The sequence below is a fragment of the Lathamus discolor genome, chromosome 15 (genome assembly GCF_037157495.1).
Source record: "Lathamus discolor isolate bLatDis1 chromosome 15, bLatDis1.hap1, whole genome shotgun sequence".
Classification (NCBI taxonomy): domain Eukaryota; kingdom Metazoa; phylum Chordata; class Aves; order Psittaciformes; family Psittacidae; genus Lathamus; species Lathamus discolor.
Window position 1 is genome coordinate 9,231,153 of NC_088898.1, and position 24,395 is coordinate 9,255,547.

The window sequence follows — 24,395 nt, forward strand, 5'->3', positions numbered from 1 at the left end:
AGGTTTAAGCTGAATACAGAGGGTTATGCAACAGGATTTCAACCTTCTCCTCCCTGCTCCGGAGAGCAGAGAGAATTTGAGTTCGACCCAGTGGCTGCAAGTTGAAGGGGATGGAGCCAAAGCAGGAAGAAAAAGCAAAAGCCCATTTCTCACAGCGAACATGGTACCTATTAGCGGAGAAGTGAATGCAACCACCCACCCACAGAGAGGACAGGGAATTTCAGGGGAGAGAAACCTTTTCAGATGAAAGAGCCAGCTGGGAGCATTGTTTGGACAGGAAAAATGGAAGCATGGGCTTCTTTTCAGGCTCCATACACAGGTCTGCATGCGTGCTGCTGCTCCTTTGTACGGACCCAGCATGGGGGCTCTGCTGGGATGGGGCTTCTGGGGACAAAGCCTGGGAAGGAGGAAGGGCTGCAGAAGGCAAGGATGACCCCGAATAAGGATACACCGGCTACAGGGAAAAGTAGGACAAGCGGAAGAAGAAGGGAGTCTGTGAGATGCCTTTTGGGAGACGAGCAATAGGAGGAGGGAAGTCAACAGTGTAAGAGTTGCTGAACCCACAGTGGGATGATGAAACCAGAGTGGCCACAGGAGTGGGGATGTGGGCTTGATGGGCATTTCAGCCTTCAGCTTCACCGCGCTCACCAGGTCTTCCCTCTGCAAATCCCAATGCAAACCATGAGGCGGCATGACAATCTTGTCCCACTAACTGAAAAGCGTTTCCTGCCCTCGGAGGGACAAGGAAACGTGTGTTTGCTTTGCAAACACGAAACTAATCAACACCCTGACAAGTCCAAAGACCCTTCTGAAGGAGGTGCTGGGAAGGAAGCTCACAATGGCTGGGTGCTCTGCAGGATTTATTGGCCTCGCTTGGGCTGGTTTGTTAGAAGCCACTTCTAACCTTCCTAAGACATGTATTGAGAGATCCTGCAGAGCTCCTCAACCATCTCCTTCCTGAGCAACCAAGAGAGTTAACATCAACCCAGAGTTCTCAAGTCTCTAGGAAAGTGCTCTGGGATGCTATGCTTCTACCCAGCCTTACTCGCCCTTCACCCCCAGGTCACACTCACACCCTGCTGTGTCTCCTATCCCCTGCTCTCCAAGGATCCTTCCCAGTTCCTTCTTTCTCTGCTTTGTGTATACATGTCCTGTTCCCTCCTGGACCATTGACAGCAAATGAATCAAACTGGTTTGGGTTGGAAGGGAACTTAAAGCTCATCCAGTTCCATTCCCCTGCCATGGGCAGGGACACCTTCCACTAGAGCAGCCTGCATGCCCCATGCAGCCTGGCCTTGAACACTCCAAATGCTTTTGGGCTGAGTTTAATCCCTCACTTTACTCAAGCCTAACACAGTGGAACTGACATTATATCGCTATTTAGGGCTTAATAGGTTTAGATAGAAGGGTGCTTTTAAATGGATTTGAACCTGTGCAAATCCCTGCACAGCCACTCTTCAATCTGTCCAGGTCCACCTCACAGCAATTCAACTTCATTACTGAATTACAGTAAATCAGCATGAACCATGTTTGAATTGCTCCACAGTGCCTACACAGCGTGTTCTGTGGGATTCGTTTATGAACAGCTACAAAACACACTAGTAAAAGCTGTGTGACACTTGAGTGGGGACAAGTCCCAAACCATTGGCACTCGCTGTCACCAGTAAATGAGCTTCTCATTGTTGCTCCATTGTCCAAGTAAATTAAGAGCAAATTCTATAAACGATCACACTCCAGGGGCTTGTTTCCAGCTGCAGCTTTCCAAGATCCTCCCTCTCTGTTGTTTTGTTTTGTTGGGCTGGAAGACCGACACGTAAATATGTACAAAGCCACCAGAGAAAAGCAATCACAGAATCCCAGAAGGGTTTGCATTGGAAAGGACCTTAAAATCATCGAGTTCCAAGCCCCTGCCATGGGCAGGGACACCTCACACTAGACCATGTAGCCCAAGGCTCTGTCCAGCCTGGCCTTGAACACTGCCAGGGATGGGGCATTCGCACAGCCAAGGCTGTACCCCTGATTTTCAGCATCCTCTTGTGCTGATGAAGAGCACTGCACATCGGTGTGCACAAACCACCCCCAGCTCCTATGGCCAAGGCTTGTCTGGATGTGGTGGACTTCAAGGTCAAGAGCACAAGGAGGTCCCTGCAGCTCCCATCCCTGGCTCCAACAGCAGATGCTTGCAGGAGGGGAGAGGAAAAGGGTGAGAACCGATTTAGTCTTTCCTGCCATTCAGCTCCTAGCTACATTTTCTTGGGGGTTGGAACTTGACGACCTTAAGGTCCTTTCCAATCCAAACCATTCTATGATTCTATTCTTCATCAAATGGCAAGGGGGAGCAGCAAAATCTACACCAGAAGCTACAAAAGTGCTGCGAAGAGATAGAGATAAGGCAGAAAGATTTCTTTCAGAAGGAAAAGTCATTTCAGAGTTTGGGAATGATGCAGCAGTTTGATAGGAAATATCTCCCTTTGGAAGACTTTGTTTCCTTCTTCTCCGTTACGAGTTGATCTTCACAAGCGCTTCTCCAGCTCCAACTCCCATTCTTTTAGAGCAATTATTCTCAGGTCTGGCAGAGGCTCAGCCTGAGTTATTATTGCGGCAACATTGAAAGTGCCTCGAGTAACAAGAGGAGCTGTGGAGTCAGTATCTTCTGCTGCAGACATGCACATCTGGGAGAGATTACAGCCTGAGAAAAATCAAAACAAACACGTCCAGGCAGCCTATCCTGGGAATTCCTCTCATTTCAGCAAATAAGGGCTCGGTGCTCCTCAAAACCAGAGCCTTCCTCTAAACTCCTTCACTAGTGATGGATGGGCTCCTCTGGTTTAGTCTAACTGTACATGTAACACCATCCAAGCTTGGAAAACCAAAGCTTAAACCTGATACCAGTGACAGCGTGCAAGGCAAGCCAGACCTAAGGCAATAAGCCCAGATGTTAGTTGCTGGTGAAAGGCAACCAGAAAGGGTCTGATCGTGTGCCAGGAGCCATCTGTCATTCCATGAACAAGCACACGCTGGCTCAGGATCTCCACGACTCCTGTTCTCCAAGTTAAAATGAAAGCATCAAAACCCTGCAGGGAAGTAGCAGCTGGAAAGCAGTGAAAGGTCCTTTGTGCTTTCAGACCCAAGGGATGTCCTGTTCAAACACCGGAGCTGCCTTACTGGGTCGCACACTGGCACCCAGGAGTGCAGCTTCATTTTTGGTGGCGGTTAGAGCTGGAGTTAGAGCTGAGCATCCACACAACATCCATATGGGAGTCCTTGTGCTGTCCCCAGCTGTACACAGATGTCCTTGATGACTTGGATCCCAAGGAAGAGCTACAACTGAACACAATGTATTTCCTTAAGCATCCAAATGGATGCTGCTTCATAGAATCATAATTGGTTTGGGTTGGAAGGGACCTTAAAGCTCATCCAGTCCTAACCCCCTGCCCCTTCCACTAGACCACAACCTGCTCTGTTCAAGCAGATCTAAACAGGCTTGCATCTCCATGTCCACATGCTCATGGATAAATATTTCTTTCCTTTTGTGCAGGTGGAGAAACAAAGCAGAGCTAAAGTTGGGAGGCTGCGAGGATAGGCGCATGAGGCAATTAGGATGCACATGCGCACATCCCAGCCAAGGGAAGGATTGGAGAATTAGCTTGCCCTGGAAGCTCTTGCCTGTCTTTTCCTGTGCCATTCTCCCTGCTCCCTCTCGTGTGCCAAGCAGGGGTCTCTTACAGCTAAAGCAATAAACACTGCAGCTTTTCAGTCCCACAATTCAACCTTGCAATGACCAAACCGATAGCTGTTTTCTTCACTGCAGCCAAAGTACCAGAGTGTGTTTTCCCTACCCTGACTGATTTTCCCCTCTCAAACTGCTGCATAGCTAGAGAGGTGCCAGCAAAAGGGAAACATCCATTGATACCCAGAGAGCATCTTTCCAAAGCTTTCTCCTTTTGTATGCTCAGAGCTCCTCTGCAGAGGTGCCTGCCCTGCTCCTAACATCAAGCCCTGGCAATCGCAACCCTCTTCCTCTGCTGGCTCTCAGTGTATTCATGACAAATGTGGTTTATCAACCTCCCTGCAGTGGCCCAGACTGATTGGCTGGGGGAGGGATTCAGATGGCTTCATTTTCCAGGCTTGATAAAAGCCGATGACTTCACTCAGGGAGAAATCGTATCATGCAACTGTGAAGGTCTGGCTCGGGCCACCCCAAAGAAATACCTTGTTATTGCACCCCTGCAAGAGAATGGGCAAAGATCCCATCCAGAATTTACTGTGCCCTTGGCCTCGTGCCTTCCATCCCCATCCTGTGTGTACACATGCACAGAGCCGGCAAATTCACATCCACATCCATTTTGATTCATACAAATTCACAAGCTCAGGGTGTCAAGAGGCTGGAGAAACAAACTGCAGAGACTGCAGCGCACTTCTTTGCAGCGCGCACTGGGTTTGTGATAGTAGATCATGCCCCATCCAGGAACCTGGTGTGGGGCAGGATGCTCACTGGCATCTGCTCTCAGATGTAAAGCTCTTTCCTGCACACCAGCCTGCAGAGAAAACCTCAAAACATCACCCCCGATCCTGAAAGCCCAGGGCAAACACGGCAGCTCCATCCATGAAGCTGGATGCACACCAGCACTGCTTGTCTTGAGGGGTTGGCTTTGGAGAGAAACTGACACTCAGGGAAGAAAGCTTGAGGGCAAAAGGCAGGAGACACACAGAGGACATGGGGCTGGACATGATCCAGTGCTGTGCCAAGCACAGCAGGCAGAGAGCCAGGGACCTAGCCAGTTCTGCTGCCGACAGCAATGGGATCGGGGATGCTTGTTCATGGATCCCATAGATCCATTATCCATGGTAGGCGGTTGGAGACTCCAGGTCCCAAACTGCTGGAAAGGAAAGGTAAATCCTGTCTGGTTTCCCTCAACAGCATGGGGTTTACTACAGGAGAATCCCTATTGCACAAGCATCTGGCAAACCTCTTACCTCTGTCCAAACCCCTCTTAGCATCACCTTCATCCAGCAAGGCCCCTTTAAAGAATGGCCACAGGTCAGCACATGGTTGTTCTGAGCTAACACACAGACACTTCATGCTGCACTTCACCACCTTGGAGACACTGGCCTTCCCTGAAACGGTTCCATGCAAGGGAGAAGGGGCACAGATGCTGCTCCATGAGCCCACGAGCTGTGGGAGCTGGAGCTGCCTGAACTGAGCTTTGCCACTGTGCTTTGCTCTACCAGCTCCTGTTACTCAGCCTATGACTAATGGCCAAACCAAAATTAGTCCCAGTGCTCTTAATTAAAGGGAAAGATTTCACCGCAGACAAGTGCTTTGCAGGGACCCATTTCTGCTGCCTTCCCTTTTAGATACGCTGCGGCGAGGGTCAGTGCCCAGGCTCTGATCTGGTGTTACAACTCATCTGATCAGGAACAAGGTTCTAGAGGTTGTATCCAGCCTCCACGCACTGCCTGCCCCCAGGGACCTGCAGAAACAGGGCAGGGACGAGCAAGAGAAATAAGCACAAGAACCTCATGCAGCAGCATCAGCACAGCCTGGGGCAGAGCAGGAGCTGCAGTCCTGACCTTCCCTCCATGCTCCCTTCAGTGCAGCTCTCAAGAATAAAGAAAAACACATTAAAAAGGAGTGTTTCCCAGTAACAAGCTGACATTTCACAGCCAAAAAGCGCTCTGATTTTCACCTCGGGCAAAACATGTGCACGTCTGTGATTCATTCCACGCTCGTGGCTGCCAATTATCCTGCACAATCGAATTGTTGTGGTTTCTGCCTTTGCTCAACTCCTGAATGTTCCTCCGAGTTCTTTGCGTTCAGTGTTTCGCAGAGCTGTTCGCCTCCTACATCTCCCCTCCACTGATGTCTTTACCTTTGGGTGTTATGAGCATTCAGTGGCATGGTAAAGGGCTTGATGCCATGAGCAACTGCTGCCACAGGCATCGGGGCCACCTGCAGGGACAGGGACCCTGAGATCCTTCAAGCAAAAAGAGCTCTTCTTCTCCTAAAGTCTTGTTTCACCGAAGCCTCCTGGGTCAGGCCGAGCTTATGGAATGGTTGAGCCACAGCTCAGAAGGCTCTGGGTAAACAGAGATAAACCAGGATTTCCTTCATGCGGAGAGGTGTCAAACCCCAAACCCCACCATGTTGCCCTCTTTCCCCACCCCAGGAGGGGCTGATCCTCTCAGAGCTCCCTTAGCAGACATTCATCCCATTATCCACAATGGTTCCCTGACGCCCCAAAGCTGACTGACATCCCATCCCTGCCTCACTATGGCCAGATCCTGGGTGAGGATGGGCATGGATCCTCCACTGGGAGTGAAGAAGCCTCCTGTAACTCTATCTGCGTATGAGGTCCCCAGAAGGACACGCTCAGCACATGGGCATGGGTCAACCTCTACACCAGTCAGCCTTTATGGAAAAGCGGGATGTGGAGATCTCCACCCCTGTTTCCTCCCCAAGGCTCAAAATCCTCTTTCCCCCTGTGAAAAGTACCTTGTCCAAAGGCTGGCTCACATCCATCCCTGTGTCTTCTAATGCTGCAATGGAGCATCCTACCCTCTAATAGTTTCCCAGCTCAAATTAAGTATCCCTTTCTCTCTATTTCTTTACTAACCCAGAGAATTTCCCAGGGAGAAAACCAGAGTTATTTATGCAGAAAAACCCAGAGGAAAATCTCTCTTTTCCCACCAAACCCCAGTTTTTGAGCCTTTAGCAGTCATCACAAGTAAAGCTGAGGAACGCCGAGGTCACACACGCTCCGCCATTCATGCTGCCTCTGCACAGCCCAGCTCAGATCGGGGTGTCAGTTTGGGAAGAGCCTCAGACACGGGGTTGATGAGTCTTGTTTTAGCAGCAGGGATGTAAAATTAAATGTGCTCTTCATTCCTCCTGCTGCCTTTGAGTGGGGGAAAACACATCCGTTCGAGAGGCACCACTTCCCTCAACAGATGACATGGGGAAAATGCTGGATTTGGGATGTGGGGGAGGTCTCGGGGTTAAATGAAATTGATGGGAAGAAATCAGTGTCAAACAGAAAACTTTCCCTATGTTTAAGTAAAAAAAGAGAAGGAAAAGTGAGTCATGTTGAGTTAGCCCAGAAATGACGGGTTTCAGCTCTGTCTGGGGAGGAGTCACCTCTTGCTTGTTGCCTTTTATTCAGTATAAGCTAACTTTAGGTAACTGAAACACAGAAAGCTGTTCTGAAACTGAAAATTGAACGTAGCTTTTAAACCCCGCAGATGTCACAACATCCCCCCCAAAAACCCCAACCAGCCGAGAGCTTTCTCTGTAAAACACAGGAAAACCAAGAGTTTTGATGGGTTTGAATTCCACTCCCACATCCAATTTAAAGACCCAGGTTCACAAGCTCCATCCACCTCTTCTCTCATCCCATGCACCAAGTGACCGAGTGACACCTCTCCAGTCACAGCTCACCTTCAGGCTCCACTAAATCCGCTGCAGTCCATCAGCAAAGGGAGCCCCATGTCATGGTGCTTAGCAGCAAACTGATGGAGCTAAAGAGAAACCCCGGCTGAGGCATGCAGGTCCTTGAGACGCTACAGAAGCAGCTTTGTTTGACTGCAGAAGGGGCTACAAAAGCAACAAATCCAGGCCATTGCTTCAAACACACCAGCAAACGTCAGCCGGAGATGTCACAATCTCCTGATCATTGCACCACGCTTTGAGCTGTCTTTGATATGGCAACTGTTGATGTTACAGGCTTCAAATTAAGACACCTTCTCTCCTACATGCTTAACCCACTTTCAGGTTTGAGATAAGGAGAAGAATGACTCATTCATGCAAGCAGAACAACATGCGTCCTTTTTGCTGTGGGAGAGCTTGATGCCCATCCCTCTTCTTGGCAGTCAACTCTCCTATAGAGACAGGGGTGCAAAATGATGTAGCAAGACCTCACCATGCACAACCCCATCAAAGAGGGGGACCTTCTTTGGGCTGTGTATGAGCCAGGGCTTGACCTGCACTAACCCACACACGCTGCAGCAGTGTTTGTACACTGGTGTTAAGGAAGAGAGGAAAAAAGGAAGAAATAGAGGAGCAGTTGGAATGGGCCGGTTCCTGCTTGGCTCAAGCCCTCGCCAAGCAGGGAGGAAGGGGCAAGGACAGTCCCATGCTGGTTCTGCACATCAGCCAGGCTCTGGCTGTTTTATCAGGCCATTTATCTCAGTTGCTTCCAGTCCTATTCTGTTTCCAATCAGCATCCTCTACCCGGTTGGCCTGAGCCCTGTGGGAATTCCAGTAGAAACCTGAAAGGAATATAAAAAATGAAACAAAAACACATTCAGGGAGATTAAAGTAGGGAAAAAGGCAACTGTTGCTGTGAAAGGAGCAGGGTTCATTTCCTTGCATCTTACTGGGGGCAAAGAACCAGGGGAAGAGCTCGGGGGGGCTCAGAACAGGGATGGGGCTCCCCAAGGCCAGCACCAGCCAGGACAGCACCTCCAAGAGAAGGAATTATTCCGCTGCTTGGGGAGACACGTGTGTGCTGCACACAGAGTCCACAGGCACAGAGCCTGCAAGGCAGAGCACATCTGCCACCACACCAGGAGTCACCAGCACGCTCAGGGAGGAGCCCAGGGCCAGGGCATCTCCTTCTGTAAGACTCACAAGCAGGAGCAAATCTTAGAGGCTATTGTGAGAGATTGCTTGGAAATCAGCTCTGCCATCCTTGCACCTCTTCAAAGATGCAAGTCTGGAATGGGGACCTCCATGCTTCCTATCTCCATCAGAGAGAAGGGCTGAAAAGGGCTTCCTTGGGATAGAATCACAGAATCATCACGGAATGGTTTGGGTTGGAAGGGACCTTAAAGCTCTTCCAGCTCCAATCCCTGCCACGGGCAGGGACCCCTTCCACTGGAGCAGCTTGCTCCAAGCCCCTGTGTCCAACCTGGCCTTGAGCACTGCCAGGGATGGGGCAGCCACAGCTTCTCTGGGCACCCTGTGCCAGCGCCTCAGCACCCTCACAGGGAAGAGCTTCTGCCTAAGAGCTCAGCTCAGTCTCCCCTCGGGCAGGACAGCATTAGTCCATGCTCTACCAAGCTGCAGCACAGCAGCATGGTATATTCACATGTGAACAGGGGTTCACAATGTGCTTCTGCAAACTGCTTCTTGTGGGGGGAAATAAACATAGAAAATAATAAATAAATGAATAAACCCCACACCAGTTGTTTTAATCAGGCTCAGGAAGGCATTTCAGGACGAACGCCCCAACCATCCCCACTCACTGTGCTTTAGTTACACTGCAGAGCAGTCTGGTGCCTTTCTGGAGATGCTAAGCCAGAAGAAGTACTGTGGAGGACATTTAATGTTCTTCAACATGGAGAGTATCCCGTGGCCTGAAAATCCAAGGTAAAACCCACAGAACCCATATAGAGCAGACACAAGGGCCTTGGACCTGCTGCTCTGTAGATCTGCCTTTGGCAGAGCACACTACTTGCTGACACAGACCAAGACTTAATGCTTCAGCTGCTGGACTCATTAACAGCTCTGAATCTCTCTTTAATTAAACTTCCTGAGCCTCACAGCTGTAAAGAAAAGCTTGGAAAACCTGGCTGCCAATGGTCCAAGCACGGAAAGTTGAATGCAAAGGTTCAGAGGTGACTCTTTCAAAACTTCATCCCTTTTTTTTTAAGCCAGGAGTTTCTTATCCCATCCATAAAACTGGATTTGGTCCATCTCCACCCCTAGGAGGAAGCCATTGTCCATCCACCATGTCCCAGCTCCATCTCCCCACAGCACTATGACCACGCTGGTCTTGCAAGCCCCACAGCAGTGCTCGTAATGGTCTCTGCTCTCTCCTGCCCAGCCCCAAGACCTCCTCCCTGACAGCAGCAAACACACGAGCTGGCCCCAGAGACGTAGGAAATCCCATCTGCAGTGAACCATCCTAGAGGGGGATGCTTCACCTTTCCCTGCAGAGACATTGAGAGTGGCTCTGGGTGAGGAACAGTCCCAGGAGCACGGCAACTGCCATGATCCAGCCTCTCTCCACCCAAAGCACCGCCACCACCAGGGCTCCAGCCGCCCCTTGTGCCGCGCCATCCATGGGAAGCATCTCCGGGACCTCCCGTGGGTGCAGGAATCATCCCCAACACCCCAGAACCTCCCATAGAAGAGGGGGAACCTCTTTTCCCTTCCTGCCTGCATTGGCAGGAGAGGAGCACACCATGGCAAGGGGGCAAGTATCTGGGTGTCTTTGTGTTTGGTTTTGAAGGTCAGAGCACACAGCACCACGGCTGCTGGAGGCACCAGGAAGGGATTAACCACAACTCGCTGGTTTCCCCTTTGAAACGGCTGCTAAAGAAGAACTCTTGATCTCCCTGGTTGGGAGCCCAGCGTATACAGGAACCAAGCACTCCAGCTCACTCTTTACCCGTTAGAGTCATCCTGGATCACTCCTTGCTCTGTGACAGTCCAATCCTTGATAACTTCCAACGCATCCAACAAGCCCTACCACTGGATGCAGGGGCCTCCCCTCTTCTCTAGGTCTCTTCTAAGGGACCTGTTTTAGAGGTCTCCCCATCACCAACCAGGCACCACTCCAGGGCTACAAACACATCCCAAAAGGGTGAAGGGACAACGGAACCAAACCCCCGGCTGTGCACTGTCACTGCAGCCCCACCAGCCCCACGTGCCTGCCAGATGCTGCACGTTTTGGGAGGAGGGGAGGAGAGGTTGGAGGTCAAGGTCACAAGCGATGCCTGATTCGGTTCTTTGTGAAGGGGCCGTGCAGGGGGAGAGGGCGCAGGGAGGAAATACCAGCCTGTGCGTGTAAAAACCATCCCGGGTGGGATTCACGGTCACGTCTGCACATGGTTTGGCTCAGGAGAGGCAGGAAGCTGCAAGGCGAGGGGGTCCCTTGGCTGGAAGGAAGGGCTGGGAGGAGCTGGAGCAGCACAACACACGGGATGCTCCTTGCTGCATCACTTCAATGCCTCCGAGAGCTGGAACTGCCCAGTTTAGGGGCAGCGTCCAGCTATTGATGCTCTCCTTCTCCTCCTTCCCTTCTCTGTCAGAAGGCAATGCTGCTTTGGGATTGCAATTTCCATATCAACCAGGCTTGGAGCTCACGCCATGGCCTGGGACCTCCTGGAGCATGTCAGCCCTGTCTCCCTTTCCCTGTTCAAGTATCAGCTCCTTGTACTTGAAAGGAGAAAGCTGCAGTCTCTGATGTAACCCCAGACACTTCATTCTAAGGCTCAAGACCACATGAAACTAAACAAGGCAAAAACAAGAGCCCAGGCACAAAGGCACAATTTGGGGAATGCCACTCACGCCTCAGCAGGAAAACCACTCCAGGTGACCCTTGGAGACATGACCTGGATCTAAATGGAACTGCTTGGAGCAGGAGCTGCATTCCATGATCTCCAAATGTCTCTTCCAATATAAATTATGCTGTGACAATCTCCCACTCCTGGGTGTGGGAGATAGACCTCCCCTGCATGTCCTGCCACTGTGTGTGATGTTAAACAGGCTTGCATATCTCAACAGCCATAAAACTGGATTTCTCACCAGCCCCGCTCTTCCTGAGAGCAGGAAGCAACTACTCCTGTAACACCAGGAGTGCTGCTGGGGCACAGTCACACTGTGCCCACCCAGCACCATGGCTGCCTTGTATATATAAGACAACAAATAAGATCTAGATCATTAAAGCACAAGAGCCGAAGATGTGACTTCCAAGCACTTCCGGGATAAACCAACTGTGCCTGGCATAAACAGGACATTTTTGCCACTTTAGGTCATTCCTGCTCAATCAGCATCCATCAAATGGTCGCTGAGCGTTGCTGAAAGGGTGCTCAGGCATTGGAACAGGCTGCCCAGGGCAGGGCTGCAGGCACCGGCCCTGCAAGTGCTCACACAGCGTGGAGACGAGGCCTCAGTGCCATGGGGCAGGGGTGGCCTTAGCAGTGCTGGGAATGGTTGGATTGGATGAGTTTAAAGGGCTTTTCCAGCCTGGTTGATTCTATGGGATCTGCTCCTATTCACGCATTCTCAAGCCAGAAAAAACCCAAACCATCGCAATCTGGTGTCCTACAAAGAACAGGACAAAGGAGGTCTCCAGTTTAATTCCTACTTTAAGACCAACAGCTGGGGCTGAATTTGGGAAATATCTTTCCATTTTGGAAGAACATATGGATTTCAAGTCCTCTCAGCAACCCAAGCTCTACCACAACCCAACCTTGGGGTAGGCCAGCAGTGAGGTAAATCACATATACAATCAACATATGGGTTGTTACAGCCAACGTGGGAGATTACAATTAAACCCAACAGAGCTGTGGAAGAAAATTAACAGCACTTTTACTACCGGACACACAGGATTCCCAGAAGACCACTCATTTGGAGAGGAGAACCATGGGCAAGGCACTATAAAATGAACCCAACAATAAGGATTCAGGAAACCGCCTGCCCTTGGCAGCCTGAGCTCTTCTTTAGAAGGACCCACCAGAAGAAGCTTTTGCTCACAAGCAAGTTCAGACCCGAAAGGCTTTGCCCTGCAAAGGAGGAAAGCGTCATGGACCTCTGCTCTTAAAGCATGGTACGTGTTTTGCAAGACCTGCCCAGTGCAAGCAGGGTGACTGTCGCTTCCCTTGAGCCGCAGCACGCAGGGAGATGGACACAGCTTTGGTCCATCCCTCATCCGGGGAAACAGCTGATCCCTGGGGCTGGGAGCAGCTCAGCGGCCAGCCCTGGGGTCCCACTTACCATCCAGGTTCATGGAACAGGAGCAAGCACTGCCCCCAATGGCAACAGTGGCCTCTGATTTAGAGCCGTTGAAGCTGACTTCAGCCCCAAAGGTTCTGATGCCAAGAGCTGGTGTAAGGTGTATGGCAGTTGGAAAGAACCTGACTGAACTGCAGCTTGGGGGGATTAAATACTTATCCTCATGCATTTCCCACCGGGAAGCGGGAAGGAGCACTCTCCTCCTCTGTACCAGCCCCCGGAGCAGCTCTGAGGCAGCTTTTGTCTCTGCAATGCATCCATCCCAGCACATCAGCAGCAAGACCGGGGTGATTTCCAGTTGCCTTTTTTTGCTGCCTATGGAGCATGGGAGGGCTGAGCACAGGACCTGCATCCTGCCCCAGGCAGAAGTCTTGCTCAAACGCTCCTGTGTGAGGAACTCGGGCTTTTTCCTCCTATATGAGTACAAAACCTTGATGTTATCAACATGAAAGAGGAACAAACTGTGCAGGTTTTCACTGGGTTGTGGTAATGAGCTCAGGCTTGAGCTTGGGTTTGCTGTGAGGCCCCAAAGAAACACAGTCTGTGGAATGAAACCAAACCCCCCATGTGCTGCAGGGAATGAAGCTCCCTGCACCAGCCACCCAGTCCTGGAAGCCAGTGGAACCCTGCAGCCACCTGATTGCAGCCATAGAATTCCTGCTAAATCCTGGGATCCGCACCACAGGCAGCCCTGTGGCTGCATTCAAACCTCATAGAGAATCCATGGGGAAAACATCAGCGAGGCACTGGGGATGGAGGCAAGGGCAGGAGATCCCAAGTGATGAAGGACAGAGGCCACCCGGCCAAAGAGTGTTCTTTAACTCACTCAAACTCTATGCACAGTGCGCATCCACTGGTTTTCTCTCTTTATCCCTCTTTATTTGCAGCTCCCTTTAAACTCCACACCCTGCATCCTTCAGTCACTGGCCAGGACAAGGAGGACCATGTGGCACAATGGAGACTGTGTCCTCCATTGAGCTTCCTCTCACTTCTTTCACCCAAATCTTTCTGTTTGACACCCTCAATGTTAAAATTTCAAGGTGCTCTGCTAAGGGCAGCAGGGATAAACCACACCGGAGCTGGTTAAAAGCTGCTCACACTTACTGCCAAAAAGCAAGATCCAGCTTCAAACCCTCTCTGCATCATTAATGATCTCACTACAGAACACGGCACTCAGCCTCCATCACCAAAACCAAGCCCAGCATTGCCACAGGCAAACCCAGTGTAACTGGGCCATTCAAGGACTTCAGAACAGTATTAATGTAACTCTGTCAGACTCGAGGTTTCCCTTCCCTCCGGTGCAGCAGGTCCTGCAGAGCTGGATGACAACTCGTTTAACCTGCCTCTTTAATCCAGCACTTCCCACTCCCAATGGAAGCTGCCATTGAAAATGTGGCTGTAAACAAAGGCTCAGCGGAGGAAAAGGGGAAAAAGTAAGAAGAGAATTGAACTCCTTCCCTCTGAACAGCCATACTTAACCTGCAGCAAGTACTCAGACTCTATCTTAAGTATACCCACAATGAATACCTGGTACAGAGGCACAGAAATGCCCCAAAACACATCAGGTTTGGGTCCTGCTTGGTGCTGTACAGAGAATCCCAGACTGGCCTTGAACACTGCCAGGGATGGGGCAGCCACAGCTTCACTGCACCCTCACAGGGAAGAGCTTCAGTTGCTGCTTTGAGCAATGTGGTCTAGTGGAAGTTGTTGTCTGTGATTCTGTGATTTAATGGAACAAAATCTATTGCTTGACTGCATTTTGTCTTGCAGAGAGATCTCAGCCCAGAGCCATCACAGAAAGAGTAGAGGCACACATCTCTGTATCATCAATCCCTGCTTTACAGGTGGAATCCGTGGGCAGAGAAGCACAGCAGTGGCCACAGAGCCATGGTGGAGCAAGGAAACCAGGGAGCCCCAGCCCTGCGCTGTGTCACAGCCACCCAATCCCACTGCTTACCAGTTCAGTCCTGGCTTCAAAGCCCATGGACAGTTCATTTCCCAGGAATCACCCATCCTGAAGTTAGCTGTTGCATGTGGAGCCCTTCCACCAGGCACCTTGTGCATGGGAAGAGCACTCAGCGCTGGGGCACCGGGCATCAAGCATCCAGACCTTTCCCCACCCAGAAGAGTACTCAGGGATACTGAGCCAGCTTCTCCCATCAAAACCATCTGGATGAACTGGTGTGAAAGATCCCAGATGCTGCTCTGCACCAAATCATCTTCCTCTCCTGGCTTTTATTCCCAGCAATGATATTCCCAGTTTGGACTGGCTGCAGCAATAAGCATCAGCTATATCCTCCTCCACAGCTGCCCGTGGTATAGAGCAGGGATTATCCCTGCATCCACAATGGATGAGTTTGGGACTGAAGTACTTTAAGACGTCTCTTCAATACGTTACCTACCTGCTTCTCCTATCTCTCCCAATCCCAATGGAAATATTTTGCCTATTGAAGTGTATCAACTTAGCGTACATCCGTGTTCTGCAAGTGGGGAAGCATCTCTGCATAATGCTGGTGGTGAGGGTACTCAGATTTAATGACTAAAGTTAAATAACTTTCTTTAGGGCTTTTTCTTTTTCTTTAAGAAACTAGAAACTGTGATTTGAACAGTTTCCAAAGACCACAAATCATTAAGAAAACTGATAAATTTGGCCTTCTTTTACACTCTGGTGCAAGCAACAAAAATCAACCGGTTTCCTTGGGCTAAATCTGTTTGACCTGTGCCCAACCCCTGCACTTCGCCCACAACAGCTTTAAGAGGGGATGAACTCTGCAGAGCTGCCCTATGGAGCCATGAAACACAACCAGGGACACCAGGTATCGCAGCAGCAGGTCCCATCCCCAGTGCTGGATCCCCACTGCTGAGCTGAGCTCTCAAGTGAACATAAATGCAAGTTACGGGATCCTTAGATCTGGATGCAAGGCTTAGCGGACACACCACAATCCACAGCACCCTGGGAATGGGCTCATATCCCATGGGAACTTGCTTCAGCCTCATTCGATGTCTCTGCTTTCGGCAGCAGCATCTCCTGCCTGCATGCTTTGGTGGCAGGAAGGTTACTGTGCCATCGAGTGACAAATGCCCGGCCCCTGGAAAAAGCACCCGCAGGAATTCCCCATAGTGGTGCTGTGAGAGTTACATGAGCTCCAACGGTGAGATCTTCCTATGTAACATTTTTCCCTTAGAAAAAGAAGTAGCTTTTCCATTGGGAAAACAGAAACAGAGCATTTCTGCAGGCCGGTTCAACCCCAGGAAAACCAGTTCCAGCTTGGGTGGTATCAAACCCCCTCTCTTCAGGGGCTGTTTTGCCCTGCTCTGCTTCTCCCTCCCTGTCCTGGTCAAGCAGGGGAGTGAGGCGGAAAGCAGGATCCTTGATCCTGGGATCTATTGCAGCTCCACAAGATGATGGTCCATGCTGAGCTCCCTCCAAATGAAATATGATGGTCTATTTCCATTCATTCCAACTGTTTCACTTGGGAAGAATGCTAGAATTCCTTCTCTTTTTGAATCCAGAATACCTCAGTGAGCTGCCTGGCTATTTTAAACATCCCTGGTTTCGTTTGGTTTGGTTTGGTTTATTTACCAGCAGGTTTTCTCTGCTCTGAGCCAAGTCGGATGGGGCAGGGGTATTCCAGGGTCTGGTTACCAAGGCAAGGGCATCTCCCCCAGGCTGGGATTCCTCAGGTTCACTGGAGCTTGTGAAGCATCAGGGGCTGGTGCCAGGTGGGGAGGAATGGCCCCAGCTGCCCCAAAGGGCGAGCTTTGAAAAGCTGCTGCAGCTGCTTGCAGAAGGTGCTTCACAGAACCCCAGCCTGGTGTGGGTTGGAAGGGACCTGAAAGCTCCTCCAGCTCCAGCCCCTGCCACGGGCAGGGACCCCTTCCACTGGAGCAGCTTGCTCCAAGCCCCTGTGTCCAACCTGGCCTTGAGCACTGCCAGGGATGGGGCAGCCACAGCTTCTCTGGGCACCCTGTGCCAGCGCCTCAGCACCCTCACAGGGAAGAGCTTCTGCCTTAGATCTAACCTAAACTTCCCCTGTTTCAGTTTGAACCCATCACCCCTTGTCCTATCACTCCAGTCCCTGATGAAGAGCCCCTCTCCAGCATCCTTGTAGCCCCCTTCAGACACTGGAGGCTGCTCTGAGGTCTCCACGCAGCTTCTGCTCTCCAGGCTGAGCAGCCCCAGTGTTCTCACCTTGTCCAGAAAAGAAATCCTCATCACCGCAGATCCCGATGCTCATTCCTGCAGAGCTGCTGCAACCCATCCATGAAACCACTGCAGCAAATCCAATGAAACAGACTGGTGACCGCAGGGCAAGGGGCTGCTGCGTCCCCCCAGCCAGCACCAAGGCCATGGGGCACCCTTGTCCCCACCAGGAAGGGGATCAGCACAGTGTGACCTGAGGTGGCCTTTAACCCTGCATGAACTGCACTGGCGGGAGGGACGGGGACCCAGGCAAAGCTCCATGTGGATAATTAGTGCTGCGCTAATTGCCATCACTGTAGGACAGAGCCCCACTGTTAAGGTTGAGGTGCCCTAAACAGAAGCTGGGATTTGTCACTGCATTGCTCTTTTGGGTTCCTGGAGCAGGAAAGGCTGGGGAGGAGGATGCTGAAGTCTGAGAGAGGTTTTATTCCTAATGGATGGCCACAAGAGAGCAAAGCCGCTCAGCTCTGGCACAGTGGCTGCAGGTTGAATAAAACCTTTGCACAATGCGGGAACAGTGGGGACAAGGAATCCCTTTGCCAGCAGCTGGAAACCAGGATGTGTTTCCCTCTGCCAGTGTCACCATGTGCCCCCAGCGAAGCACAGGCCACAGCAGCACCAGGTCCCACCGGGTCTCAGCTCACTGCTACACCCCACAGAACAGGCGAGGATGCTCAGCCTCTTGCTGAGCTCTCTCATGCCCGCTGTGTGATGTGAAGGAGGGGACAGACCCAGCCTTGCCATCCTGGTTTGCTTAAATATAGGGAGCAAACCACCAAAGAGTAATTCAAATGTTGCTGTGTGATGGGCTGGGGTAAAGAGCCATCTGCTCTCTGTTTTGATTAAAGGAGTGATGTTTCTGTGCTCACATCTGCCCCCAAATCACTGATGGGACTGACAGAGAGCTCCTTCCCCCACCTGTCTTGGCAAGAGCTGCAGCACCAGCATCCCTGCATCCCTCCCAGACGGATGCATCCCCGTGCCCTGCAGAGCCAAGTCTCAAACCTGGACCCAGCTGGGAGCACAAGGACCAAGCCCTCAGCCTTCAACAGTCCCCACAAGCTACCCAGTACCCACCACCTCTCCAAAGGGGCTCCTCTGCTTTGCTTCCCAAACAAGCCTCAAACTAAACCAAACCGCCGAGGAGTGGGTGATCCTGAATGTCACAGTGATGAGGAAAGCGGGCTCCTCTCCTCAGAAGCTGAGCCATAACCATTCACAGCTACCGGTAGTGGTACCACAGCCAGCATCCCTTGCCCAACAGGCTTAACACCAGCCCCACGATGACTGTAGGGCTTGTGAGAGCGAAGATTGATGTCATGTGTGTGTGTGTATATATAGCACATCCTGAACCGACACAAAGAGCTCCGGCTTCCTCCGCAGGGGTGTAATGATGCTACGTCAGCCCCCGCGGCGCAGCCGGGACCTCAACCAGGAGCAGATGGTGGCTCCTCCTGCAAGGAATGAGGAAGCTTTGGGGAGCCTGCCCCAAGGCGAGGGGTGGGAAGAGCCACCGCGAGCTGCTTCTGGCATCAAACCCTGTGTCTGCCCCCATGGGCCCTGCACCTCACTGAAGGCAAACCTCAATCCAGCTTAGCTTGGGCTTGAGCAGTTTGTGGGCACCAGGCTTTGCAGCAAGGCTTCTGTCAGTATTTCCACGGGGCAGGCACTGGTTTGGGTGTAACAGCACACAGCTCAGTTCATTTTAATGCAGGCGTGATGGATGTACCATGCAGCTCAGCTCCCCCCTAGGTGTATGTGATTGTAAGCCTGCAGCATATCCACCTCTAGAAAAATCTGACCCCAACGAACGCACTTATTCACCCTTGAAAGCCTTTTCCCAGCACATTAGAATTTAAATGTGATGATTTCCACCGAGGTGCAAACAGCACCCGCGTCCCTGGCTGGAGGGCAGGAAGGAGCACTTCAGTCCTTGTTTGCGCAGTGGCACACAGGGGGACATGGGCTGCTGAGTGCCAGAGCCAGCCCAGGGCAGGATCCGGACCTGCTGGCACAGAGAGAGTGGGCACTTAAACAATCAACTGGGGGAAAAAGATTTCAGGGAATGAGGCTCGGTACGGCCCATCGCTCATGGGAAGGTTTAAGGTTTTCCAACTTGGTCTAAGAAGGGAGGATTTCTCATGGGGATGCTGCCAGGATTCAGGTCTGTGCTCCAGCTTACAGGAATACAAATGCCAAATGAGGAGAAGGACTTGGGGGTGTTGGGTGAGGAGAAGCTCCGCATGACCCGGCTTCAGTGAGCGCTTGAGCCCAGAACCCCCCTGTGCTGGGCTGCACCCCCAGAGCGTGAGCAGCAGCTCCGGGAGGGGATCCTGCCCCTCTGCTGTGCTCTGGGGAGACCTGAGAGCAGCTCCAGTGCCTAAAGGGGCTGCAGGAAACCTGGAGAGGGGCTTGGGACAAGGGCCTGTAGGGACAGGCCAAGGGGAATGGCTTGAACCTGCCCGAGGGGAGACTGAGCTGAGCTCTTAGGCACAAGCTCTTCCCTGTGAGGGTGCTGAGGCGCTGGCACAGGGTGCCCAGAGAAGCTGTGGCTGCCCCATCCCTGGCAGTGCTCAAGGCCAGGTTGGACACAGGGGCTTGGAGCAAGCTGCTCCAGTGGAAGGGGTCCCTGCCCCTGGCAGGGGTTGGAGCTGGATGGGCTTTAAGGTCCCTTTCAACCCAAACCAGGCTGGGATTCCACTATTGCCCATTGGGCCATCTCCCCTTCCTCGGGCTTGCAGCCCTGCAGCAACCCCACATCCATCTTCCAGCCCCCTCTGGATGGACCCAAAGCACAAAGAGTCCCAGGCTGATTCTCCCCTCCATCCTCTGGTGCACAAAACCCCGGTTAAGAGGAGCACACGAGGGCCCTCTGTGATGAAAGCTGCATTGTAGAGATACATTGGTGGGCTCTGTCTGGGGGCCCTGTGACTCCTGCAAGCCCCAAACCTTCAGTGCTTCATTCTCTGCCCTCATGGGGGCAAAGACCCACAGGGCAAGGCTGCACAGACGCTCTCTGTGATGGGGACAAAGGCAGTGACCCCTGTATTTATCCCAATTTATAATGCACAATTTAGGGTCTTGGGGGGGGAGGAAGAAGGATGGGGGAGGAGGGGGAAAGAGTAATACCATATAACTGCCTAATTGAGGACTCCATAGTAATGTGCCTGCACTGGAGGGTCTAATGGAGAGGACAGGAAGAGTCCAGATCTGGTATTTCTGGATTTTTAAGCAATTTGCCTTGAAATGAGTGATGATCACCATCCTTTTGCAAGCTTTGTATACACACACATGCACACACACGAATGTGAGCTCTATCCCATGAAACATATGCTACCGTACACACACAAACAGCATTAACATCACCATTTACATCTGACTTTTGCCTATCTACGTTGGGTTAGATGCTGAGTTTACCAAGTCCATGTACACATCTGAATAACAAGCGCACCATAGCACGAGCCACCAGACTTGAGGAGCCTTGTGGCACAGCTCCACATGTCCCAGCACCAGACCTCCAGGAGGAGCCCACTCTTAGCAAGCCTAGAGCAAGAAACGCCATGTGCAGGAGCCAAGCGTTGCATTTTCAGATGCTTCCCTTAATTAAGCAGGTTTTAATTGGGCGACTCGAAGCTTTAATTACTGGCAAATTGTTCATGCACATTCATTTGTGGGTCACATTCCCAGACGGGGGGGTTCTGGGTTGCTTTGGGGAAGTTTGTGCTGTGCAGGGCCGGGTTGCAGTTATTCACTTTATGGGGGGAATAACCAGGTCCTGGGAGCCCTGAAGCCATTGGATTCCTGCTACACCAAGGAGGTTTCCCACTTTCCGCTCCTTCTTTACCCTGGAATGGCGCTGTGAGCTCAGCAAAGCTCTGGAGACGCCAACTTTGTGCACACTGGTGCTGGCACACGATGGGACACGGAAAGGGGATGCCTGGGGTCTACCTGCTCCAGTGGAAGGGGTCCCTGCCCGTGGCAGGGGGCTGGAACTGGATGAGCTTTAAGATCCCTTCCAACCCAAACCAGGCTGTGGTTCTGTGGGTCAGAAAGGGCTCTTCTAACCCCACAGCAACCCAAATTCGTAGAGAACTGGTGCCAGTGGCGCCTTTCCCCCACCGTCACAGACCCACAGCACTGCGAGGAGCTCACCCAGGGATTGTTACAGCTCAAGCCATGAGAAATAGGTGCAAATTCAATAATGCAGCCTTGGGAAGGGGCTACCCCACATGTTCCAGCTCACACCCAGCTTACACAGCAGCAGTGACCACGGGGAGCTCAGCTCCCACCCTTGGCCTTAAAGCACCCCTAAAAATCAACCTCTCCATCATTTGCAGCTGCTGCTCTGGATAATGTGTGGATTCTGGCTCAATCGGAGGATGCGATTCAATGCAAACACCATTTGCTTTAAGTGCATGGGCGTGCTCGGAGGGAGCAGAGCTCACAGAGTGCAGCACACCGGGAATCCCCATTCCCAGCATGCTGCAGCCAATCCACCCATCCCTGGCACTCCAGCCCTCCTGCGGTCATCAGCGAGCAGCCTTTGGTAACACCTACAAACCCAACAAACACGACAGCCCAGCTCCCTCCGGATGGATTCACCTCAACCCAAAGCCCCCTCTGGGGTTTATGAGCTTAGAAACTGAGCTCTTCCAAGCTTGAGCCACGCAAACCGCTCTTCCAACCTGGCACAAGGCAGAAGATGGAGCCACCCGCATGACAGCAACATCGCAGACATCATAGAATCATCCCAGCCTGGTTTGGGTTGGCAGGGACCTTAAAGCTCATCCAGCTCCAACCCCTGCAGGGACCCCTTCCACTGGAGCAGCTTGCTCCAAGCCCCTGTGTCCAACCTGGCCTTGAACACTTAATGCCAAGTGTTTGCTGCCCCAACCCAAGCAAAGAACCAGGAGGCATCAACAACTGAATCCTGACTGAGCTGGAGAGAGGGAAAGAAAATTTGGATCCTAATTTCCTAATGGATCCACCTAAAAAATGAATCCTTTGTTTCTTTCCAACCCTAAGGTGCCCCAAACCCCCCACACCGTGCCCTGTGCAGGGCAATGTGCAACCTCAGCAAGGTCTCAGCAGCTTTAAACACCAGCTCCCCCCTCAGGTCACCCTCTGCTCCCCTCTGGCACTCACTCACCACCAGTTCTTCCCCACTTGGCCCAGGCTCAGCAGCAAAGCCCCTGCTCAGCCACAGGTCACTGGTCCAGCTTGAGAGCCAAGCCCAGCTCCGGGATCAGGAAGCCCAACCAGCTCTGCAATCAACTGCCCCTTGCTCCCCATCCCTTTCCTTGGTGATATTGACTGCAGCTGAGCTTCACAGGCTTGCTCAGAGCAGCCCTGCACCATCAGTAGGGACTGGCTGAAGAACAAGAGCTTCAACCCCCAATAACTGTTTTAAGCCATAGCCTGATAAATCCATGTTCTTGGAGGACCGTGCCCCATACACCAGCAGGATCTACAATAAAGCCTGAAAACCTGCCTGAACCCATGGCCTTTGCCAGCCTGGGCAGCAGTGTTCAAAGGGTAAAGTCAGATACCAGGATGATGCTATCAAATCCTCCTCAGGGCTGCTCCATGACCCAAAGGATATAAGAACATGTAACAGGCAAGAAGCTTCCTCATGCTGGTAGAGCCAACGGGTACCTCCAGCTCTTCCCTTCCCTGCTGTGCCTGGCTGCAGACACCCCTCTCTGCCCTCTCCCTTCTGGCCCACACAGCCCAGCACCCTCACTGGAGTTAGCATTCCCGAATTCCTCAGTTCAACCCCAACCTTATACCTTATCCCCACTTGGATTTTGTGCCAGATTCAACCCCTGGAATGCAATTCCCAGCTCAGTTTCCCAGGCTGTGAACTGTTTCCAAGCCAAGGCTCAAGTGGCGTTAAGCTCTGCTGAGATAAATCAGTGCTGTCCCTCTCAGACACACATTCCCACCGATGCAGCTCTATTGAGGCTTCCAGCACACTCAAACACACATGGTTTGGGCAGGGGTTTCACAGAAGCATGGGGTCACCTCCTTGGATGCATTAGCACAATGTAAATGCTGTAATGAATGTCTTAGAAACAGTGCTTCTTTCAAAACAAACATCCCTTTTCATAGTCACTTTATTACCCACTGACCTCCACACAGCACATCGCTTCCCAGTGAAAAGTCCCAGTCCTTGCATCGCACTTTGGCAGCTTTGGTTGGGATTTCATGAGCAAACCAGTCCTGAGCCCTGTTTTACCACATGAGGGGCCTGGGCCCCACTGTGTCCATCCCAGGAGGGAGCTGCCCAGGGGCTTCTGCACCGGGCAGGATGGGGCTTGGTAATCCCAAGAGTCTCAAGACAAGTTTCCAAGCAAATCTGAGGACACGCACTCAGTGACCAGCAGCAGAAGGACAGGGAGAGAGGTGCTGCAGTGCCCCGGCACAAGGACAGCTCCAGCCCTGGTGCACCCAAGCCCACGATCACAGAACCACAGAACCAACGGGGTTGGAGAAGCCCTTCAAGCTCACCCAGTCCAACCGTTCCCAGCACTGCCAAGGCCACCCCTGCCCCATGGCACTGAGGCCTCGTCTCCACGCTGTGTGAGCACTTGCAGGGCCGGTGCCTGCAGCCCTGCCCTGGGCAGCCTGTTCCAATGCCTGAGCACCCTCTGGGGCAGGAATTGTTCCTCAGCTCCATCTAAACCTGCCCTGGTGCAGCTTGAGGCCGGTTCCTCTTGTCCCATCCCTTGTTCCTTGGGAGCAGAGCCCAGCCACCTCCTGGCTCCATAACGTTGTATTACCCATCAGAGAACCCAAGCACAAGTCCCAGCAAGTCCGGCTGCTCCTCTCCCCCATGGAGAGAGCCCCCGCGCCCTTGCCCACGTCGAGACCCCTCCAAAATCGCCCCTCGTTCCCTGCCGGACCCCCGCTCCGCCCGCAGGGTCCCGGCAGCCCTCGGTGGGGGGGGGGGGGGGGGATGCCCCTCACCGGTGGCGGGGATGCGGCTCTTCCTCCCTCCCAGCACACACGTGGCCGCCCTCCGCCCCGAGGGACCGCCGTCCCCAGCATCCCGACCCCTCTTCCCCCGCGGGTCCCCCGCAGCGGTGCGGCGGTGCCGTCCCTACCTGCGTGCAGCCCGGAGCCCGGCTCGGGGGGCTGCAGCCCCGCGGGGCACAGCGGGAGGGCGCAGAGCAGCGCCAGCGCCAGCGCCCCGCAGCGCATCGTGCGCCCGGCGCCGGCCCCACCGCATCCCGGCCCGGCCCCGCCGCCGCCGCCGCCGCCGCGCCCGCCCCGCTCCGCCCCGGCCCGCCCGCGCCGCGGGGACCCCCGCACCCTGCTGGGGATGGGGAGCACCCCGTGCCCCCCGCGGGACCAGCGCTGCAGGGGTTAATGCGCGTTCCCGTCACCGCGGCCAGGCGCGCTGCAGGGCTTGCGGCGGGGCTCCCCACTATTCCTCCCCTATTCCCC

The 24,395-nt window shown here is 52.8% G+C and overlaps 1 protein-coding gene across 1 annotated transcript in view; it reads right to left on the reverse strand.

The window, feature by feature from the left end:
* Positions 1-24,180, reverse strand: part of LOC136022349 (collagen alpha-1(I) chain-like) — an 83,558-nt gene extending 59,378 nt beyond the window's left edge. The window contains exon 1 of the mRNA XM_065695508.1: positions 24,053-24,180. Within this exon, the coding sequence (XP_065551580.1) occupies positions 24,053-24,149 (97 nt within the window). The 5' untranslated portion in view covers positions 24,150-24,180. The remainder of the gene's footprint in view (positions 1-24,052) is intronic.
* Positions 24,181-24,395: the final 215 nt, after the last annotated feature.